General features: G+C 44.7%; 1 protein-coding gene across 1 annotated transcript in view; it reads right to left on the bottom strand.

Moving 5' to 3' along the window:
* LOC138568755 (mucin-3A-like) overlaps window positions 1–18,026 on the bottom strand; it is a 95,202-nt gene that overhangs the window by 74,704 nt on the left and 2,472 nt on the right. The window contains exons 2-4 of the mRNA XM_069646541.1: window positions 15,415–15,543; window positions 11,516–11,634; window positions 724–782 (exon numbers count right to left, since the gene is read on the bottom strand). Of these exons, the coding sequence (XP_069502642.1) occupies window positions 724–782; window positions 11,516–11,634; window positions 15,415–15,543 (307 nt within the window). The remainder of the gene's footprint in view (window positions 1–723; window positions 783–11,515; window positions 11,635–15,414; window positions 15,544–18,026) is intronic.

Genomic DNA, 18,026 nt, shown 5'->3' with positions numbered 1-18,026 from the left:
GTATAAACATAACATGGGGGTATATTCAGAGGAACAGGAGCCTCGCTGTAAATCTCAGTGTAATCAGAAACAGATGTCTCTGAATAGAGGCACAGTTGCTCTGAGTCACATGGGGGTATACTAAAGGAACACAACATCCAGTGCTTTAAGTGGGGTGGTAAATAGAGGGGGGATCTTGTTAGGGGGCATGGCTTAAGGACAAGCTCTTAGTCCAAGCCCCCCAACAGGAGCCCCTCCCCACCCCTTGCATTCTAGGAGCTGTGGTTAAAGAATTGCCTGCAGGGGTCGCTGGCCCTCTCAGGCAACCTTTTATCCACACGGGTCCTTGAATGCAATGGGCAGCCTGCTGCGTGATGTCTCCTTATTCCGAAACAGGAGGGCACGGTTGGCCAGCCAAGTATTGTTAATGGGCTTCCTGCTGCATGTAAGCTCTTTACTCAGTAACCAAAGTGGCAGGCCAACCCAGCCATCCTCCTGTTTCTGCATAAAGAAACATCACGCAGTAGGTTTAGCCAAAGCGCTGTTCGGTTACATGGCTGCCTTGGAAGGTCGGCGTGGCTGACGCTAGTCGGGCTGAGCCCCGACAGGGCCCTGGCTCCGGAGCCCATCTCAAAGACTGCCGGCTCACTTAATGCCCTGACAACATCCTTGGCAATATTCTGTTATTATTTTACAATGAAAGACAATTACGTGCATCACTAATAGTCACAATTGTGCACTTACCTTATTGAGAGAACTTCCACACCTTTATATCCGATCACTTTCGCGTAAACGATATTCATCTGAAAGAGAAGATAGTCGAGAGATAAACGATGAATGACAAAATTCCCTAGCGTGAGCAGTCAAAAAACGAGGGAAATGTATGTCTAGCTCAAGATTACAAACAATCCTGAACTTCTGCAAGTCGCGGTCTGGGCCTCCTCATTTATGAAGCAGTGCGCAACCTTTTCTATTCACGAAGCGTGCATGCTTTGCTGAGTGAGGATTTACGGTTGGGATAGCGTCAAACCCTCAGGACTCAAACACGGTAAATACCTTGAAGTGGGACCCTTAATCTTTCTGAAGGCCAAAGTTCATTTGTGACACCCGTCGGTGCAGTGCGAGAACGAGCATGCGGGAAGACGTCATACGTTATGTCCTCTTTCTCGTCCGAGCACCCTGTGTTTCTTTTCTGACTCGACGTCTGCCCAGCTGAACAAGTGCGCAGGCGTGGATAGTGACCCTGCAGACCAGCGTTAAACATGACAGCCACCGTGCATCCGGCCTCAGCAGAAAGCACAGTATAATTACAAATAAAATCGATAATGTTGCACCTATAAGCACCACAGAGTGAGTGATAGATCTGCAAGATCCAAGAATGGGTTTATGACTTGGCCAACAAAACCGACGTTCACTGAGTGGACGTGTTACATTTCCTCTTTGGCGTACTGAGGTCCCCTCTGCCTAATTTTTCTCATTGGAGTGCAACAGGGGAGTGTAAAATGGTTATATGTTAAATGTTAATGTTAAATGTATTTGTACCGCGCACCGTAACCAACGGAGTTGGTCCCCAGGCGCTCTGGCGGATCTGCAAACGAGAAGGCAGGATGGGTTAGTAAGGTGAAGAGGGAGTGGTGGTCTGTTGGCAGCTTCAGCTCGGAATACACTGTGCGCTAAACTTTGGTGCGGGTATCGGATCGATGTCAGTCCTCGTGTGCTGTTGGTGCAGTTTATGTGTTGTTGCGGTGTGGTGAAGTGCGTGCGGCTTGCGGTGCGAGAGGCGGTTGTGTGAGCTTTTTGAGTGGGTTAAGTATACAGAACGTTTGAGTTTTTTACTTAGTGTGATATGTGTTTTGCATCTAATCTTCACAGTATGGCTAAATGCCTAGATTTTGGGAATCCTGCATGGTGGGGAGAGGCCCTGGTCCCACAGTACGCTCCGTTTCAGCATACAATGGACAGGTGTGTATGCCACACCTAGATTCGAGTGCCTCGCAAAGTCGTGAAGAAGGCTGGGCCTCACAATAAACTATGTTTCACCATACAGCATGCAAGCTATCCCCAGATACGAGAATCCTGCACAGTGGGAGAAAGGTCCAGGCTCTACAATAGGTGAGCCTCAACATACAACGGGCGGAGACGGATGCCACATCCAGGCTTGAGGGTCCAGCCGAGTGGGAGAGAGGGCCAGGCATCACAATCCATTTAATGCACTTGCTAATATTCATAAATCTGTCTATATGCGACGCAGGCCAGCATCCACAATTCCATCCCAGTATCCATCTAATGTTGTACATGCTAATATTCACATCTCTAAGTGAGTGACTTGCTAACCCTCACAATTCTATCCGAGATGCGATGCAGGCCAACACTCACAACCCCATCCAAATGTGGCACATGCTAATATTCACAGTTCTAAGTGTTTCGGTTGTTGATTTTCACAACACTAATCTAGTGTGGCACTAGCCAACATCCGCAAACCCATCCAGTCATTAAGCAGGCCAACATTTAACAGTTCCATCTAAGTGAGGCACTTACTAACCTTGACAATCCTATCCAGATGAGAAGCAAGCTAATATTCACAATTCTTTCTAAATGTGGCACATGCCAATAATGACTGATCTGTCTAGGTGCGACGCAGGCTAACTTTCGTAATTTTATCCAAGTGTGCTGCTTGCTAACTTTCAAAATTCTATCTAGGTGTGGCACATGCTAATATTCACAAATCTGTCTAGATGCGGCGCAGGCTTACATTCACAATTCTGTCTAAATGGGGCACATGCTAATATTCACAGTACTCTCTAGGTGCGACGCAGGCTAACTTTCATAATTCTATTCAACTGTGGTACCCGCTAATATTCCCAAATCTGTCCAGGTGCGACGCAGGCTATCTTTCAGAATACTTTGTAAGTGTGGCACATGCTGATATTCACAAATCTGCCTAGATGCGACACAGGCTAACATTCACAATTCTGTCTAAGTGTGGCATATGCTAGTATTCATGAATCTGTTTAGATGCGGCACAGGCTAACTTTCATAATTCTATTTAAGTGTGGCAGATGCTAATATTCACAAATCTGTCTAGGTGCGATGCAGGCTAGCTTTCATAATTCTATGTAAGTGTGGCACATGCTAATATATCTAGATGCAACGCATGCTAATATTGAAATTCTACCTAATCGTGTCGATTGCTAATCTTCACAATTCTGTCTAAGTGTGCCACATGCTGAAATTCACTATTCTGTCTAAGTGTGTGGCTAGCTTACATTTACAATTCCATCTAAGTGTGGCACATGCTAGCATTTACAATTCTGTCTAAGTGTGGCGCATTCTAATATCCACAAATCGTCTAAATTTGGCACAGGCTAATATTGAAATTCTATCTAAGTGTGTCAATTGCTAATCTTCACAATTCCGTCTAAGTGTGTTGTTTGCTAGCATTCATAGTTTTGAGGTAACGTAATGCAGGGCTTTCTGGGATAGTGTGATTACTCTACCCCCCACACCCATGCCACACTTACTTTGCTGGTTGATGGCAGGTTGCTGGCTTAAATGGCTTCCCCTGCTGATACCTGCAGACACACCTTGGAGCCGCCACTGTAGGAGCTGCCCTTTGCCTCTGGGCCCTTAGCCGCAGGGGCTGCCGGGCAGAGGGCTGCCCTGGGAATGACTATTAAATACTGGAGCTATCCAATCAGGGGGAGGGACGGGTCAGGGGCATGGAGGGAAAGCTCGAGGCCCATGATACAAGAGCAAGTCTCTCGTCGTGTTTGGTGCGCAGAATCACCAACCAATCACGGGTGGAGGGAGGGGTAGGAGGCGGGCAGGCGGGAGTTTCAGGAGGTGGGTTGGGGGTTCAATGGGAAGGTGCCGAGTGCGCCTGTTTAACTACTTTAAATGGGCCAAATGGGTAATATGCCAATATTTTGCAGCACCTGTGAGGGAGATTCTGCTACTAAAAGCAGGAGAATTGAATCATCTCTTTGGATTTTGCGGGAGACAGTAAAAAACTGAAACATTTTTTATGAAAAAAATTGGGAGTCTCCGTCTCAATCAGGAAGGTTGGCATGTCTGTCATCTGAAATGACAATGGATCTAATTCATACATGCTAACACTCCAACGCACCTGGAAGGGAGATTTTGTCAGAGAAATCAGGAGACATACATTTTCCCATAGGACGGCATGGGGACTCGAAATATTTTCGTCTGTAGAACGTAAAAAATAGCGATGTTTTTCACTGAAAAATAGGAAGTCTCTGGACTAAATAGGGAGGGTTGGCATGTATGCTAATTTTCGAGTCTCCGGATAATTAGGCGGCAGGGACCTGTTACGTTTATACTTTTGTGTAAACAGCTCCCAGGTGCCTAATTGTCCTAATTTGCATGGTGGATTGCAACAGGGGACTGTCAAAAGGAAGTGTCCATGCTTATACACCGCCCTTTTTTCAATGGTTCATGCAAATTAAGTCAACTCTGCTTACCATCTACTCATGGTAGGCTGCGTTTTCAATGGATTCCTATGGAGTCGGTCTGCTTTTTGCTGATGTGAAATGCATTATACAAAAAAGGGGTGCCTGATTAAAGTCCCTGGTCCTCCAGACGTCATATAACAATAATATAATATTGGACCAACAGAACAGGGAATAGCTATTCACAACATTTATTTATTTATCAATACCAATAAATGTTCAATTTGTTGATTTCTAAAAACCTTTATTCTCATATCAAAAATTCATAAAAAATATATAAAATCAAACATAACAAACAAATATCTGCATCAAGCATTCATACTGATTCACTCCTACCAATCTTTCCACTCTTTATTTTGTTATCACAGTATATATATCTTTTTGTCTTTTGGCCTCCAAAATCGACAGCCTCCAATTTTTGTTTACACAATGATCAAAAAAGTCCTCTATCCACTCCTTTGATGGTACTGCCTGCGTGTTCCTAATCACACAGGCCTATGTCTACACGTGTTTCGGTTGTCTTTTTGGGACATCCACATTCGTAGCCCCTTGGATCTTGCAACCTTCTTCAGGACAGAAAATCAGGAGTATCCTTGTTCCCGTAAGCCTCAAGTAGGGTGAGTATCACCACCTAAAATACAATACAGAATATCAACAGACCTGACTAACCATCACTCAAACTTTCCTATATTCTATTTCATTATTATAAGCTATTCCCTCTTATTCACGTCACATTAAATGTGTAGAAAAAATGATTCTAACAAGCAATCATAGTATCAATATTAATGAGCGATGAACTTCTTAACACCCATTCAATCGATTGTCGGATGTAATCCTATCTGCATCATTGCATAATGGCCACCCTAATCTGTCCACATCAAAAGATGCAAATAAACCCAAACTGAACATAATTTAATTCATGTACTTACTCAAATTAATTTGTTGTATTCAAACATCAATGTATTTAATATGGACTCTTCAAGAGAGGTTCTTCATGTTTTAGGCAGGGCTATCAATTGCAAAATAGCTCCTACAAGGAAAAGGGGATTCATTGATACTCTTCATAATTTATACATAATGAAGTGGAAAAACTATGATTAGTGGTGGATTGAAAATACTTACACCTGTTGTAGCGCATTCTCATACAGGGTTTTTTTTTATCCACCTGCAGCCACAAAGTACCGCTCTGGTGATGATCCTACAGAAGGATCTGAAAAAATAGATTACAGGAAGCTGACTGAACAACTGGCCTTTTTACAAACTTATATCGTAATGATACACACATCTTTCTAGGTAACTATTCAAAAATAGACATTTCCGTTATAGCTTGTCACCACTTTTCTCTGTTTCAGTTCTCTGCTAATTCCCATTTCAATACTAGCCCTAAAGAGCATTTTTTGTTAGTTTAAAAATGTCAAATGCCTATCTTTAAGGTTCTTGGGTGTTGAACCCACTCCCTCTGTTCTATATTCCACTTGTTTCCTCCCAGACTGCCACTCGCCCTCTCCTGCTTACCTGATTCATTCTGCTAGCAGAGTCCATCTACGTGCCGTGTCGCATTCGTCTTCCAGCGCCGATCTGCGGGTTTGATCGTAATGTCTCTTCGATCACACAAAACTCTCAACGACTCTCTTTCGTAGGTACTCAAATTGTCTGGTGTGTAGTTCTTTATTTGGATGGCTTTCAAAACTTCTTTAGTTACCCGATTCTCAAATGTCACAATTTCCGGTGGACAAGCATATATTGGAGGATTGAAGCCAGATTTGGTTTTCAGTCCAGTCACATTAGGCACACTTTCAGCTTGATTTGTGGATTGGTTGTCTTTCTTTCGAGACTCAGATCTCTTTTATTTCTCGAAACAGTAGGCAGTCAGTGTCAACTTATCCAGGAAGAGAGTTTTTTTTTTCTCTCCTCTTTGATGGTTACAAATAAAGGAATGAGTCCCATTTCAGTGTTCACACATGGATGATGAACGATAGTCCTCTTTCTGCTTCCATGGATTTGCGAGCATAAATAAACACGCGAGACAGGCATTAAATCGGCGCCGGAAGACGAATGTGACACAGCACGTAGATGGACTCTGCTAGCGGAATGAATCAGGTAAGCAGGAGAGGGCGAATGGCAGTCTGGGAGGAAACGAGGGGAATATAGAACAGAGGGAGAACACCCAAGAACCTTAAAGATAGGCATTTGACATTTTTAAACTAACAAAAAATGCTCTTTAGGGCTAGTATTAAAATGGGAATTAGCAGAGAACTGAAACAGAGAAAAGTGGTGACAAGCTATAACGGAAATGTCTATTTTTGAATAGTTACCTAGAAAGATGTGTGTATCATTACGATATAAGTTTGTAAAAAGGCCAGTTGTTCAGTCAGCTTCCTGTAATCTATTTTTTCAGATCCTGCTGTAGGATCATCACCAGAGCGGTACTTTGTGGCTGCAGGTGGATAAAAACAACCCCCTGCATAAGAATACGTTACAACAGGTGTAAGTATTTTCAATCCACCACTAATCATAGTTTTTCCACTTCATTATGTATAAATTATGCAGAGTATCAATGAATCCCCTTTTCCTTGTAGGAGCTATTTTGCAATTGATAGCCCTGCCTAAAACATGAAGAACCTCTCTTGAAGAGTCCATATTAAATACATTGATGTTTGAATACAACAAATTAATTTGAGTAAGTACATGAATTAAATTATGTTCAGTTTGGGTTTATTTGTATCTTTTGATGTGGACAGATTAGAGTGGCCATTATGCAATGATGCAGATAGGATTAAATCCGACAATCAATTGAATGGGTGTTAAGAAGTTCATCGCTCATTAATATTGATACTATGATTACTTGTTAGAATCATTGTTTCTACACATTTAATGTGACGTGAATAAGAGGGAATAGCTTATAATAATGAAATAGAATATATGAAAGTTTGAGTGATGGTTAGTCAGGTCTGTTGATATTCTGTATTGTATTTTAGGTGGTGATACTCACCCTACTTGAGGCTTACGGGCACAAGGATACTCCCGATTTTCTGTCCTGAAGAAGGTTGCAAGATCCAAGGGGCTACGAATGTGGATGTCCCGAAAAGACAACCGAAACACGTGTAGACATAGGCCTGTGTGATTAGGAACACGCAGGCAGTACCATCACAGGAGTGGATAGAGGACTTTTTTGATCATTGTGTAAACAAAAATTGGAGGCTGTCGATTTTGGAGGCCAAAAGACAAAAAGATATATATACTGTGATAACAAAATAAAGAGTGGAAAGATTGGTAGGAGTGAATCAGTATGAATGCTTGATGCAGATATTTGTTTGTTACGTTTGATTTTATATATTTTTCATGAATTTTTGATATGAGAATAAAGGTTTTTAGAAATCAACAAATGGAACATTTATTGGTATTGATAAATAAACAAATGTTGTGAATAGCTATTCCCTGTTCTGTTGGTCCAATATTATATTATTGTGATGTGAAATGCAGGCGGGCTCATAGGAATTTGCATCAATAGTGCCAGCATGAAAATCCATGCAGGTGCAAATGCTGCAGTATTTGTATGGTGGAGAAGGGGGCGGCAGAATCGCTATGATCCACCTCTCCTCTCCACCATATAAATGGAAGAAAATGGGGTGTGACTAGAATTAAAGGCGTAAAAGCCTTACACAAGGCTTTTATGCCTTTCATTTAAGTACACCTATCTCAGTGGCTCATTTTATTGACCCGGTACCTGTAGACATACACGTAGGCGGGTCCCCACTGCCGGAATTTGGTCATCTGCACGCAGGAATGCATTAGTTCAGGGAAAAAGGCGGCATACACGTGTGTATGCTGCCTTTTGCTTTGCACTCTGGAGTCCGCCTGCTTTTTGCTGGTCCATAAAGCCGTCGGGCCCCCATAGGTTTCCTGAGCATTTGCTGCAGCATGAACATGCATGCCGCCATGAATGCTGGTGCATTTTCTACGGCGGAGAGGAAGGGAGGTTGCAGAAACACACGTTGCGTTCTGCCCCTCCTTTCTGACATGCAAATGGACGAAAATGGGGCGCGATGCTAATAAAAAGCACAAAGGGCTTTTACACAATCCATTAACGTCACGGCAGTCACTAAAATGGGCCCCATAGTGTGTACAGATTCTCAAAGCTTTCATCACTTGCACCAAAAAAAGGAGAAGTGAAATGTGGTCATCTTGGATATTGTGCATTTCTACTTAGTTGCACCTGCAAAAACGTGTCGAATACGATGAAAAGAATGTGTGTTAGTGAAAGTACCTTAAGGGTTCGGGGAAGAGTAACGATTGTTATCTGAAATGACGAATCAGCATGTTTGAATGTAGGAGGCTTTCCTGAATGAGCCTCAGATGTGGGTAGCTGGGAGTGTGGAGTAAAAACAGACTTTGAAGTATAACATGATGTCAATTTGCTAGGAACATGTTATCAAAAAGCACAAGGCCCGACTGAGTTGGAATCCATCTTGAATTAAAATACGATGAGAAAAAATGTATTTACTGAATCTTTTATATACTGTTGCTTTTGCACATATAGATCTGTAGACCGCTGACACGCCATGACTTAAGTAGGACGTATAGCAGGGCTCAAATGTTGCACTGACCACTAGCCATTGGCGGGTGATAATTGACTCATGGTGAGAATAGAATAGTGTGCTGTGTGCAGTGCTTTAAGTGGCCTGCAGAATCCTGGCACACTGAGCAGTTCAGCGCTGCAATCAATAGTCAACACTTACCACACCTGAATGCTGCCTGTTATGCCACGCCCCGGTAAGAGCCCTGGCTTGATTTGGTAAAAGATGCGTGGTCTAACAGGCAGCATTCAAGTCAGGTAAATCTTGCCTCTTAATCGCGGCACTGACACCCTGCCAGGCACCCCTTTGCATCGATCATCACCCTCTCACCTGGGGTGCAAGCGTGCTGATCCCAGCATTTCCAATGAAAGGGCTGTCTCGCAGGTGGTCAGCGACACAATGAAAATGCTACTTCTTTTTGTAAAGCCTGAAGCTCTCACTCATACGCGAAATTGTCAGACTTTCGACAACATTTCTTGGCTTCTAGCGGTCTGGAGTTAGTAGGGGACAGTAGGGAGCCCCAGCAGGGCCCCATCTCAAGACACAATTTTCTGAGCCTGCCGGGAGTCCGCTGTTTCTGAGCCTGCCGGGAGTCCGCTGTTTCTGAGCCTGCTGGGAGTCTGCTGTTTCTGAGCCTGCCGGGAGTCTGCTGTTTCTGAGCCTGCTGGGAGTCCGCTGTTTCTGAGCCTGATGGGAGTCCGCTGTTTCTGAGCCTGATGAGAGTATGCTGTTTCTGAGCCTGCTGGGAGTCAGATGTTTCTGAGCCTGCCGGGAGTCCGCTGTTTCTGAGCCTGCTGGGAGTCCGCTGTTTCTGAGCCTGCTGGGAGTCCGCTGTTTCTGAGCCTGCTGGGAGTCCGCTGTTTCTGAGCCTGCCGGGACTCTGCTCCAGCTCGGCTAGCCTCGGCCCACTTAAAGCCCTGGCTGCGTCCATGCATAGAGTTGAGGTGGTGAGTGACATTTTATGCCTGGCTAGTAGCTTTCAACTTGAGATTTTGACCCCAGCATATAATGTTAATGTCTCCCGGTTCTTCTAGTTTGCATGGATGGGCCAAAGGGCATTCTGTAACTCCCTTGCGCAGCCGCAAGAGTCATCTATCCACTGGCTGTCTTTGACTTTGGGTTCCTGGGTTTGAGTGGCACACACAATGCATTACTGAAAAAGTTAGTTTCACTTTGATTAATGCATAATAAATGCCACTCAGTTGCACTGAATCCTAAACTGTCATGGATGTATACAAACTATTTGGACCGTGAGGGAGGGCCTTTAATTTGTTCTGAGTCTGTCTCTTGCCACCTGTGGAACCAAAGATTCTCCTGAATCTGTCTGACCTAAAATGATCTCTGCTTTCGGTTTACGCGGCATGATTCCGGATTGGTCTAACTGCTACATTACTTTCCATTTCGACTGTTAGGTTATTAAGCATTTATATTGCACCCATCACCGCTGTAGTAGAAAGGCGTTTGTGGAGTTAGATGCGATTGTGATGCTGTGTAAAGAATCGTACTACATTCCACCGTGATCAGCCTTGCTATGTCTGAAGCCCAGCCCTGGCATGCCGGCGGCCCAACCATGTGGCCTCAGCCCAATTCTAACAGCATGTTCAGTGCTTTAGACCCGCCGGAAGGGCCTCTCTTTCTGCCACCATCCGAGACTGCAGCTCAGCACTACCCTCGCCTGCTCAGCTCATTTACGCCTATGGGCACGCTTGCCTCATACATGCAATGAATTGTATAGTGTACTGTACACGTACATGTTCAAAATATAGTAGTATTTATTAATAGACGTTTTAGCTGCACTTAGTTGGTGCGAAACTGCAATGAGGCGTAATAATATATATTTGCCTGCCTGGTTTGTTGGGTGATTTGACGCGCTGCTTGAAGTTGGGTGGATGACGTGTATGAAGTTGACGTGAGCGAGTTGACCTACGCAAAGCAGTGTTCGAAGTGAGCAGGAACGGTCGGGAGCAGTGTTCCACTACTTTTATATTTTACTGTTAACAGCTCCACTACGTTTTTGGTAAACTTCTACCACTGTCTAGAGGAACCCTTCACTGCTGTTTGGTAAACATCTCATAAGTGTCGTGTAAAGGTGACTGGACGTAAGATTATAAACAGTTAAAACAGTTAATCAACTCCCTTTCAATTCACAATCCTTTCACCAGATTTCCAAAGCCACACTTAATGTGAAAACTATAAAGAGGAGGAGATTCCAGAGAACGTAAATTAAGCAAATACACATAGTATGGAGTACCCCCCAAAACAGTAAAACTGAGTTAGTGAACCCTTTTCCAATTACAAACATGAAACATTATAAGTTAATAGCTCTTTGCGAAGCATATTTAGCAATGTATGTTTCACACAAATGTGTCATTCCGGAGGGCAGCAGAACCTACAGCGTGTTGTTCTTGAATTGAACTTCACGCAGACACCTCGTCGTGGCTGCGGACATGGCAATGCCCCCGCGCTTGTGAACAGTGTTTTAAACCGTACCTGCTCTTGGAAGCGCAGCACAAACGCCTTGTAGTCAATAGAGACGGTCTGCGCCAGGCTTGAGTTGTAGACTGCATTCGTCACCGTAACGGTCACATTGATGCTCACTTTGATCGTTTCTGTGGAAAGAAGAAAGGTTCACTGACATACTGTGCATGACACGTCTAACTGGGACATCCCGTCATGCACCTGTGGCGAAGGAGGACTCCACCTATTCACGGGGTCCCCAGATTGGCCCAATAGGCTTGTACTTCTTGGGTGGCATATATGGGGCCCACGCCCCACGGTGGCGCTTTCTTTATATCTGATTCCATTGTGACGCTGGGAAGGAGGGAACACGGGCCCTAGGGTGGAGGAGGAACCTCTTCTCTGCTGCGAGAATATTCGGTTTGGGAAAAGGAAGGACGGCAAGGAATGGCGCACCAGGGGTCTGCTGCGTCTCTTTACAGCTTGTAGAAAGGATGTGGTGTGCGGGAGAAGACCAAGGGAAAAAACACATGTAGATGGCCATGTCCCCCAGAGAAGTACAAAGAGGGGCTTTTGTCAGTAAACTAGGAGAGGCTGATAGTAGCAGTAGAAAGGGGCTAGAGGATAAACAGAGGAAAAAAAAACGATATGCAATCTCTGTAGCAACGCAGAGGAGCATGGCAACATTCAACAGCAGTGAGGCAATGTGCCTGAGCCGCTTGGCAGGAAGCTCGCGCTAAGGAGGAGCTTGTGGACGGGGTGTGTGTGCCGCCCTGTGGTGTAGACCTCAGAGTTAGGCAGCTGAGGTTGGCCACTGGTCAGGCTAAAGATCAGGTACTGGGTTTAGGGCACCAGTCGCTGGCATTGAAGGAGCAATTGGAAGGCAGGACATAGCCGGTCAGTGGAAGGAAGCAAGGGGGAAGGCCAGGGCGCTGCTTCTGGGAACTAAGATGTGGAACGATTAGCCGGCACCTGAGGGCTCGTGAAAGACCAAAGGTCAGGTTTGCGACAACTGCAAGGAGTTATAGTGATAGGTCATCCTGTAGGGGGTGGAAGCACATTTAGGGGGGGCAGATTAGGGCTGTACTAGGAGCTGGAAAGACATGTTAATTGCAATCTGTAGAATTGCTTGAGAAGTCTATAGGGGACACAGAACATCTAGCGAAGAAGAGGGCATCTGGGGTCATAGAGCATCGAAGATTCCAACATGGATGGGCTTCTGCGGGACGGGGTGACCCAGATTAGTGTTCTACATCCATAAAGAGTTGCTCCAGTGAACTGAGCCCCAGTGTCTGGAGGGAACCCTTGAGTAATGAGAACTGTTTTGGGCGAAGTAGTATTCATGGTGCAGAGCCGGCTCGGTGACATATGAGCACAATGTGAACTAAACACAGAGCTGTGTCACTGACATATATGTTTGGTGATAGCCAAGAGAGAGGAAAGCTAGTAGTCAAGGACAGCTTGGTGACTGCTACGAGGGTTTATAAAGAAAACGAGCGACACATGGCTTTGTTTGATTTATTTGGATGGAGATAAAATGGAGCTTACGGAGTCAAGTTAGCTGCAGTGAATTCTTCCTGATATTGGTGGGACTACTTGAGTCTGGGGCAGAAATGAGTAACGGAAAATAGATGGTTGCCGTGGGCCACAAATAGTTCATAGTGGTGGTGACCAGACCAATATGTAAAGAGTTGTGTGTCTTGTGACTGTTATGAAGAACAGTGTTGCAGGGTCTTGGTGATGAAAATTGAGCCTAGGGCCAACCTTGTCACTTGTGTGGACAATAGGTAAGGGGTTTAGATTGTCAACCTTATGCAAAGGGCGCACAGGTTCATTTCCAATGAGGAACACGAAGGGAATGCCTGTGTCTGTTAGGATGGTGAGGACCCAATGAAAGATAGGACAAGTGCTTGGGATGCTGCAGAAGTGTATGGGCCAGTTGGGTTTGTCCCTGAGCAGATATGGCCCACAGTTGTTCTGCAGGTTGCATCGGAAGGCGTGGAGAAGAGTCTCAGCCGGATCAGCTTGAAGAATGGAGGCAGGTGTAGCTCTGTTAGGTATTTGGGTTAGGTTCCTCCTCTGGGGAAGAAGGCTGGTGACAGCAAAGGTATCTAATATGCCCCCTTGTTTATTTTAGAAATACTGGCTCTGGAGTGGTCTAGGAGGCAGAAGTAAGCATGCTATTGTGAAATGGGGGTGCAGCCATGGAGAGAAGAAGCCTCGCAGGAGACAGCTGGGGTTGTCTTACACAGCGACAGAGGTTTTGTGACCTGGAAGAATTGGAGTTTTCGACTGGGTTACACAAAGACAATTTACAGACATTGATGAAGGTAGTAGAAGGGTGCTTGTGGGAGGCTAGTTGATATTGAAGAGAAAAAGAGAAACACCATCTGGTGGTGGTTGGGCTCCTCTAGGTGCTTTTATGTCAGCTAAAAGGGGGTGTTGTTAACTTTCTGATAATTTTGTTGACTTGTGTCGAGGTTAAATTTGGTTTATAGGTGCAGGAAGAATGGCTACCGGAACTATGAACGAGCATGGTGAAAACGGGAGAATAACTGGAAAAATGGGAGCGGAAGCAGTTTATTTATGGGTACGGTGAGGACTGTGATATTGAAGTACACACAAATGGAGAGGGTTTCTTAGCACAAAGGGGATGGGTCCAAGGATGTTAAAACCTACGCAACGAACCAGCCTCATGAAAAAAACCTTTTATCATATAAATGTGTATATTGTGAGTCTTTGCTCTTTGTCCCACAAAATGGTGCTAAGCAGTGTTGGAGAAATTTCCTCCGTGTCTCAGGGACATTGGCGCGAGTAAGAGGAAGGATACAAACTGCGCAACAACACATCTTTTGATCTGCTGGGGTTTCACATCTTTTGATTTGCTGGGGTTTCACATCTTTTGATCTGCTGGGGTATCACATCTTTTGATTTGCTGGGGTATCACATCTTTTGATATGCTGGGGTGTTTGTACTGCAGCGATCATTACACGTCAACAAAAGAAAACTATTGCTGTTCTTGTTGGAGCTCCATAAGAAATAACCTTTCTCCCTCTCCCCCGGATATATATGGATTTGGGGGACAGGAGAATTTCTAGACAGAGTCTTTAGGTCATCTGAAAAAGAGGGGTATGGTTAACATTTAGTTGTTGACCATTGTTGGTCACTTAAATGTCTTGTGTTGTGCTACTAGTAGTTCTAACCAATGTTACTGGTACAATGAAGTTTAAAACCCACCAGACACGTTCTCTACAATTCCACCACTAGGTTCTACTCAAGTAATGTGTTGTGAAATGGCACAATGTGTCACAACTCAATTGTTGTGAGCCACTTTTCGGGTACCCTGGACTATTGTCCAAAAGGCAGTTGAAGTCTGTTGAGTGTGAGCAGAGGGGCAGGGAGAGCTAAGGTATGAGTTGGGTAATCTCTTGACACTTGGGACAGGCCAATGTGACTGCGTGTATGGCTTCATTAAGAAGCTGGTGCTCAGAGCTGCTGTGGAATCCAGTGCCTAGAAGTGTCAAGCTCTGTGGGGTTACGGCAATGAGTGTTCGCATCTTGCATGCAGTGTAGCAGCGGAATTGACCACTTGCCTGTCTTGGTTGAGTACTGGTTGGTATTTTGGTCCTCGTTTAGAAAAACAATGTGAATTGCATGGAAGGTGATCATTGACTCTTGGCGGTTAAGCTTGTGGTGACACCGAATTGCTGTTTGTTTGTTTGTTTGTTTGTTTGTTTGTTTGTTTTATTCGTATTTATATAGTGCACAGCAGCCCAGAGGCATCATGGCACTGTGACATCCCGTGGAGGTCATAGAGGAGTGGGAAGGTTTTTGTGGAATGCCCAACACTGCCTTCAGGCCTAGGACTTCGTGGATGAAACTCAACTCTGAACTGTGCACAATACAGTAAAGAAGTAAAGTCAGCAACTTACCATAGGTAATCACATTGACAGAATATTGACAACGGTTTCCATGGAAATCCGCCAGGCAACTGCACTGGTTGGTGCTATTGTCAACAGTGCCCCCATTCATACACATTGGCCGAACCACAGTGGTGCTTGCTGGAGAGACATGAGAGGGTGAAAGAAGTCATTAGGGGGGAGAGATGAAAGAGAATCAGGTTTATAGATAATTATTACAGAGGCATCTTCTGAGAAATGTCTCAATATCTTAAATCGGTTTAAAATAGTTCTCTGCAATATTTTGGCATCTTGATTTCAATATAATACATTTCGTTATGCTTTTTGACACCAGAATTCTTATCGTAATTATTCCAGGTTCCTCCTATTCTGTAGAATAAATAGCAGATTGTCCCTTTATTCTTATGAAACTTGGTTGAAAGGTGAATCCAGGGTCAGGTATTGCTAACCATACACCTTTTTTCTTGTTCAGAAGTTGGACAGTAATATCTTGCTCAACTGTAAGTTGGTTCTGTGTTGGATAGACTTCCCACACCCAACTTCTTTAGAGGTACACAAAGACTCGCCCGCCCTAGTCTGCAGAACAGGTGAAATCTTCAGCGGTCATTCCCACACAGCTCACCCACCTTCATTAGAGGTACACAAAGACTCGCCCGCCCTAGTCTGCAGAACAGGTGAAATCTTCAGCGGTCATTCCCACACAGCTCACCCACCTTCATTAGAGGTACACAAAGACTCGCCCGCCCTAGCCTGCAGAACAGGTGAAATCTTCAGCGGGTCATTCCCACACAGCTCACCCACCTTCATTAGAGGTACACAAAGACTCGCCCGCCCTAGTCTGCAGAACAGGTGAAATCTTCAGCGGTCATTCCCACACAGCTCACCCACCTTCATTAGAGGTACACAAAGACTCGCCCGCCCTAGCCTGCAGAACAGGTGAAATCTTCAGCGGGTCATTCCCACACAGCTCACCCACCTTCATTAGAGGTACACAAAGACTCGCCCGCCCTAGTCTGCAGAACAGGTGAAATCTTCAGCGGGTCATTCCCACACAGCTCACCCACCTTCATTAGAGGTACACAAAGACTCGCCCGCCCTAGTCTGCAGTACAGGTGGAATCTTCAGTGGTCATTCGTTTCATGAGCTTGCCTGCCTGTACATTCCCATATAAAACTGTGAAAAACATGCCACTAACTCTTAACTTAAGTCCTTCAATCTCCCTGATAGAGATCTAGCAAACTTAGGAACAAGCCTGGGTACAGCCTGGCGCCTTGCACCAGAAAGTGCTCTCCATGTAAAGGCCTTCATAACTCGTTAGTGCACATTGTGAGGTTTCTGTGCTACTCCTGCATAACAACCTACTAATTACAGCTCTGTGTAAATTTAACTGTCTTCCAGTACTAGACAAACCTCGATCACCACCAATTATTGATAGTTCACAATTTAAAGCAGACTCTTTAAAGCAACTTCAAATCTTAGACAAGTAAACATAACATAAACCACATGTCATCACAGCTCACCACCAGGCCAGGTGCCTTGATTTAATTCAACCTTAATTTACGGGGCTCGAGATTAAAATTGGATAAGCAGGAGTTAAAACAGCCCCTGGGCCTCCAGCATTGACCTGTGAGTAGGAGCTACTAATGGGGAACTACGAGCTAGTACACAGCGTCTTCACAAATCTAACTTCCACATAAGATGGAAACATATCATCGTGTACACCATTTCTTACCCCTTATGCTTTAAATGGCCTATAGTTGTGTCCTAAAGTCCAAACGTGCAGAGTTGAATTCATATGGTTGTGTTTGCTTGGCATCAGCTGGCCTGGGGAGCCAAAAGTAGCTCCTGGTAGCTGTTGGTGCAAAGCTAACCAGTCTCTTCCCGCTACAAGCAGGAGCTAAATAGCTCCGCTCAATGTCCAATCCTGATTTACCAACATCCACTACTAGACAAAACTTTTATCAGAACCAATGAATTATAGTTGATCACTTAGGGCAGGCTCTTTAAAGCAACTTCGAACAATGGACTGTTTTTCTTAGCCACATTTAATCACAGCTCACCCCCCCCGGGTGGGTTCCTCAAACCAACTTCCTATAATACAATTCTTCATAATAACTAAGTTATCACAGCTCGTTCCAGGGCTGCACTACTCTTTGTAGTCACCATTACTAGATTAGCGCTTAGGTCATGTTGCACAAGGAACCTTCTGTGCTATCCATCTAAGTCACCACTTAAAGCTCATCCTATGAGCAGGTCAATTATATATTACTTCCTTCACATTGGATCAATTCAGCTCACCTTGTAAGGAGTATAAACAAATTGTTCTTATTATTACTGTTAGGGTATTTATTGAGCGCAGACCTAGCTTTGGGACTGCACAACGGAGCACTTTGCAATCATAGGGTGAAGCACATGGTGAGGGGAGCAGAGAACAAGAGCTAACAACAGGGGAGGGGGGATGAGGGCAACTTGCCAGCAAGTCATCTACAAGCAACCAGGGCAGGAAACCGGGGAGATCAGATCACCCAGTCCCAAGTATGGTAGTGAGAGAAGGGTGCGCAGACCTAGGTGTTAGGGAGGAGCCGTATACATCTGCATAAATCATCTACAAAGTTAGACCTTCA

Source organism: Ambystoma mexicanum, chromosome 1p, assembly GCF_040938575.1.
Source record: "Ambystoma mexicanum isolate Mex_15411 chromosome 1p, UKY_AmexF1_1, whole genome shotgun sequence".
NCBI classification, from domain to species: Eukaryota; Metazoa; Chordata; class Amphibia; order Caudata; family Ambystomatidae; genus Ambystoma; species Ambystoma mexicanum.
Note: the sequence above shows the minus strand (reverse complement) of the source record. Positions and strands in the feature narration are given on the sequence as shown.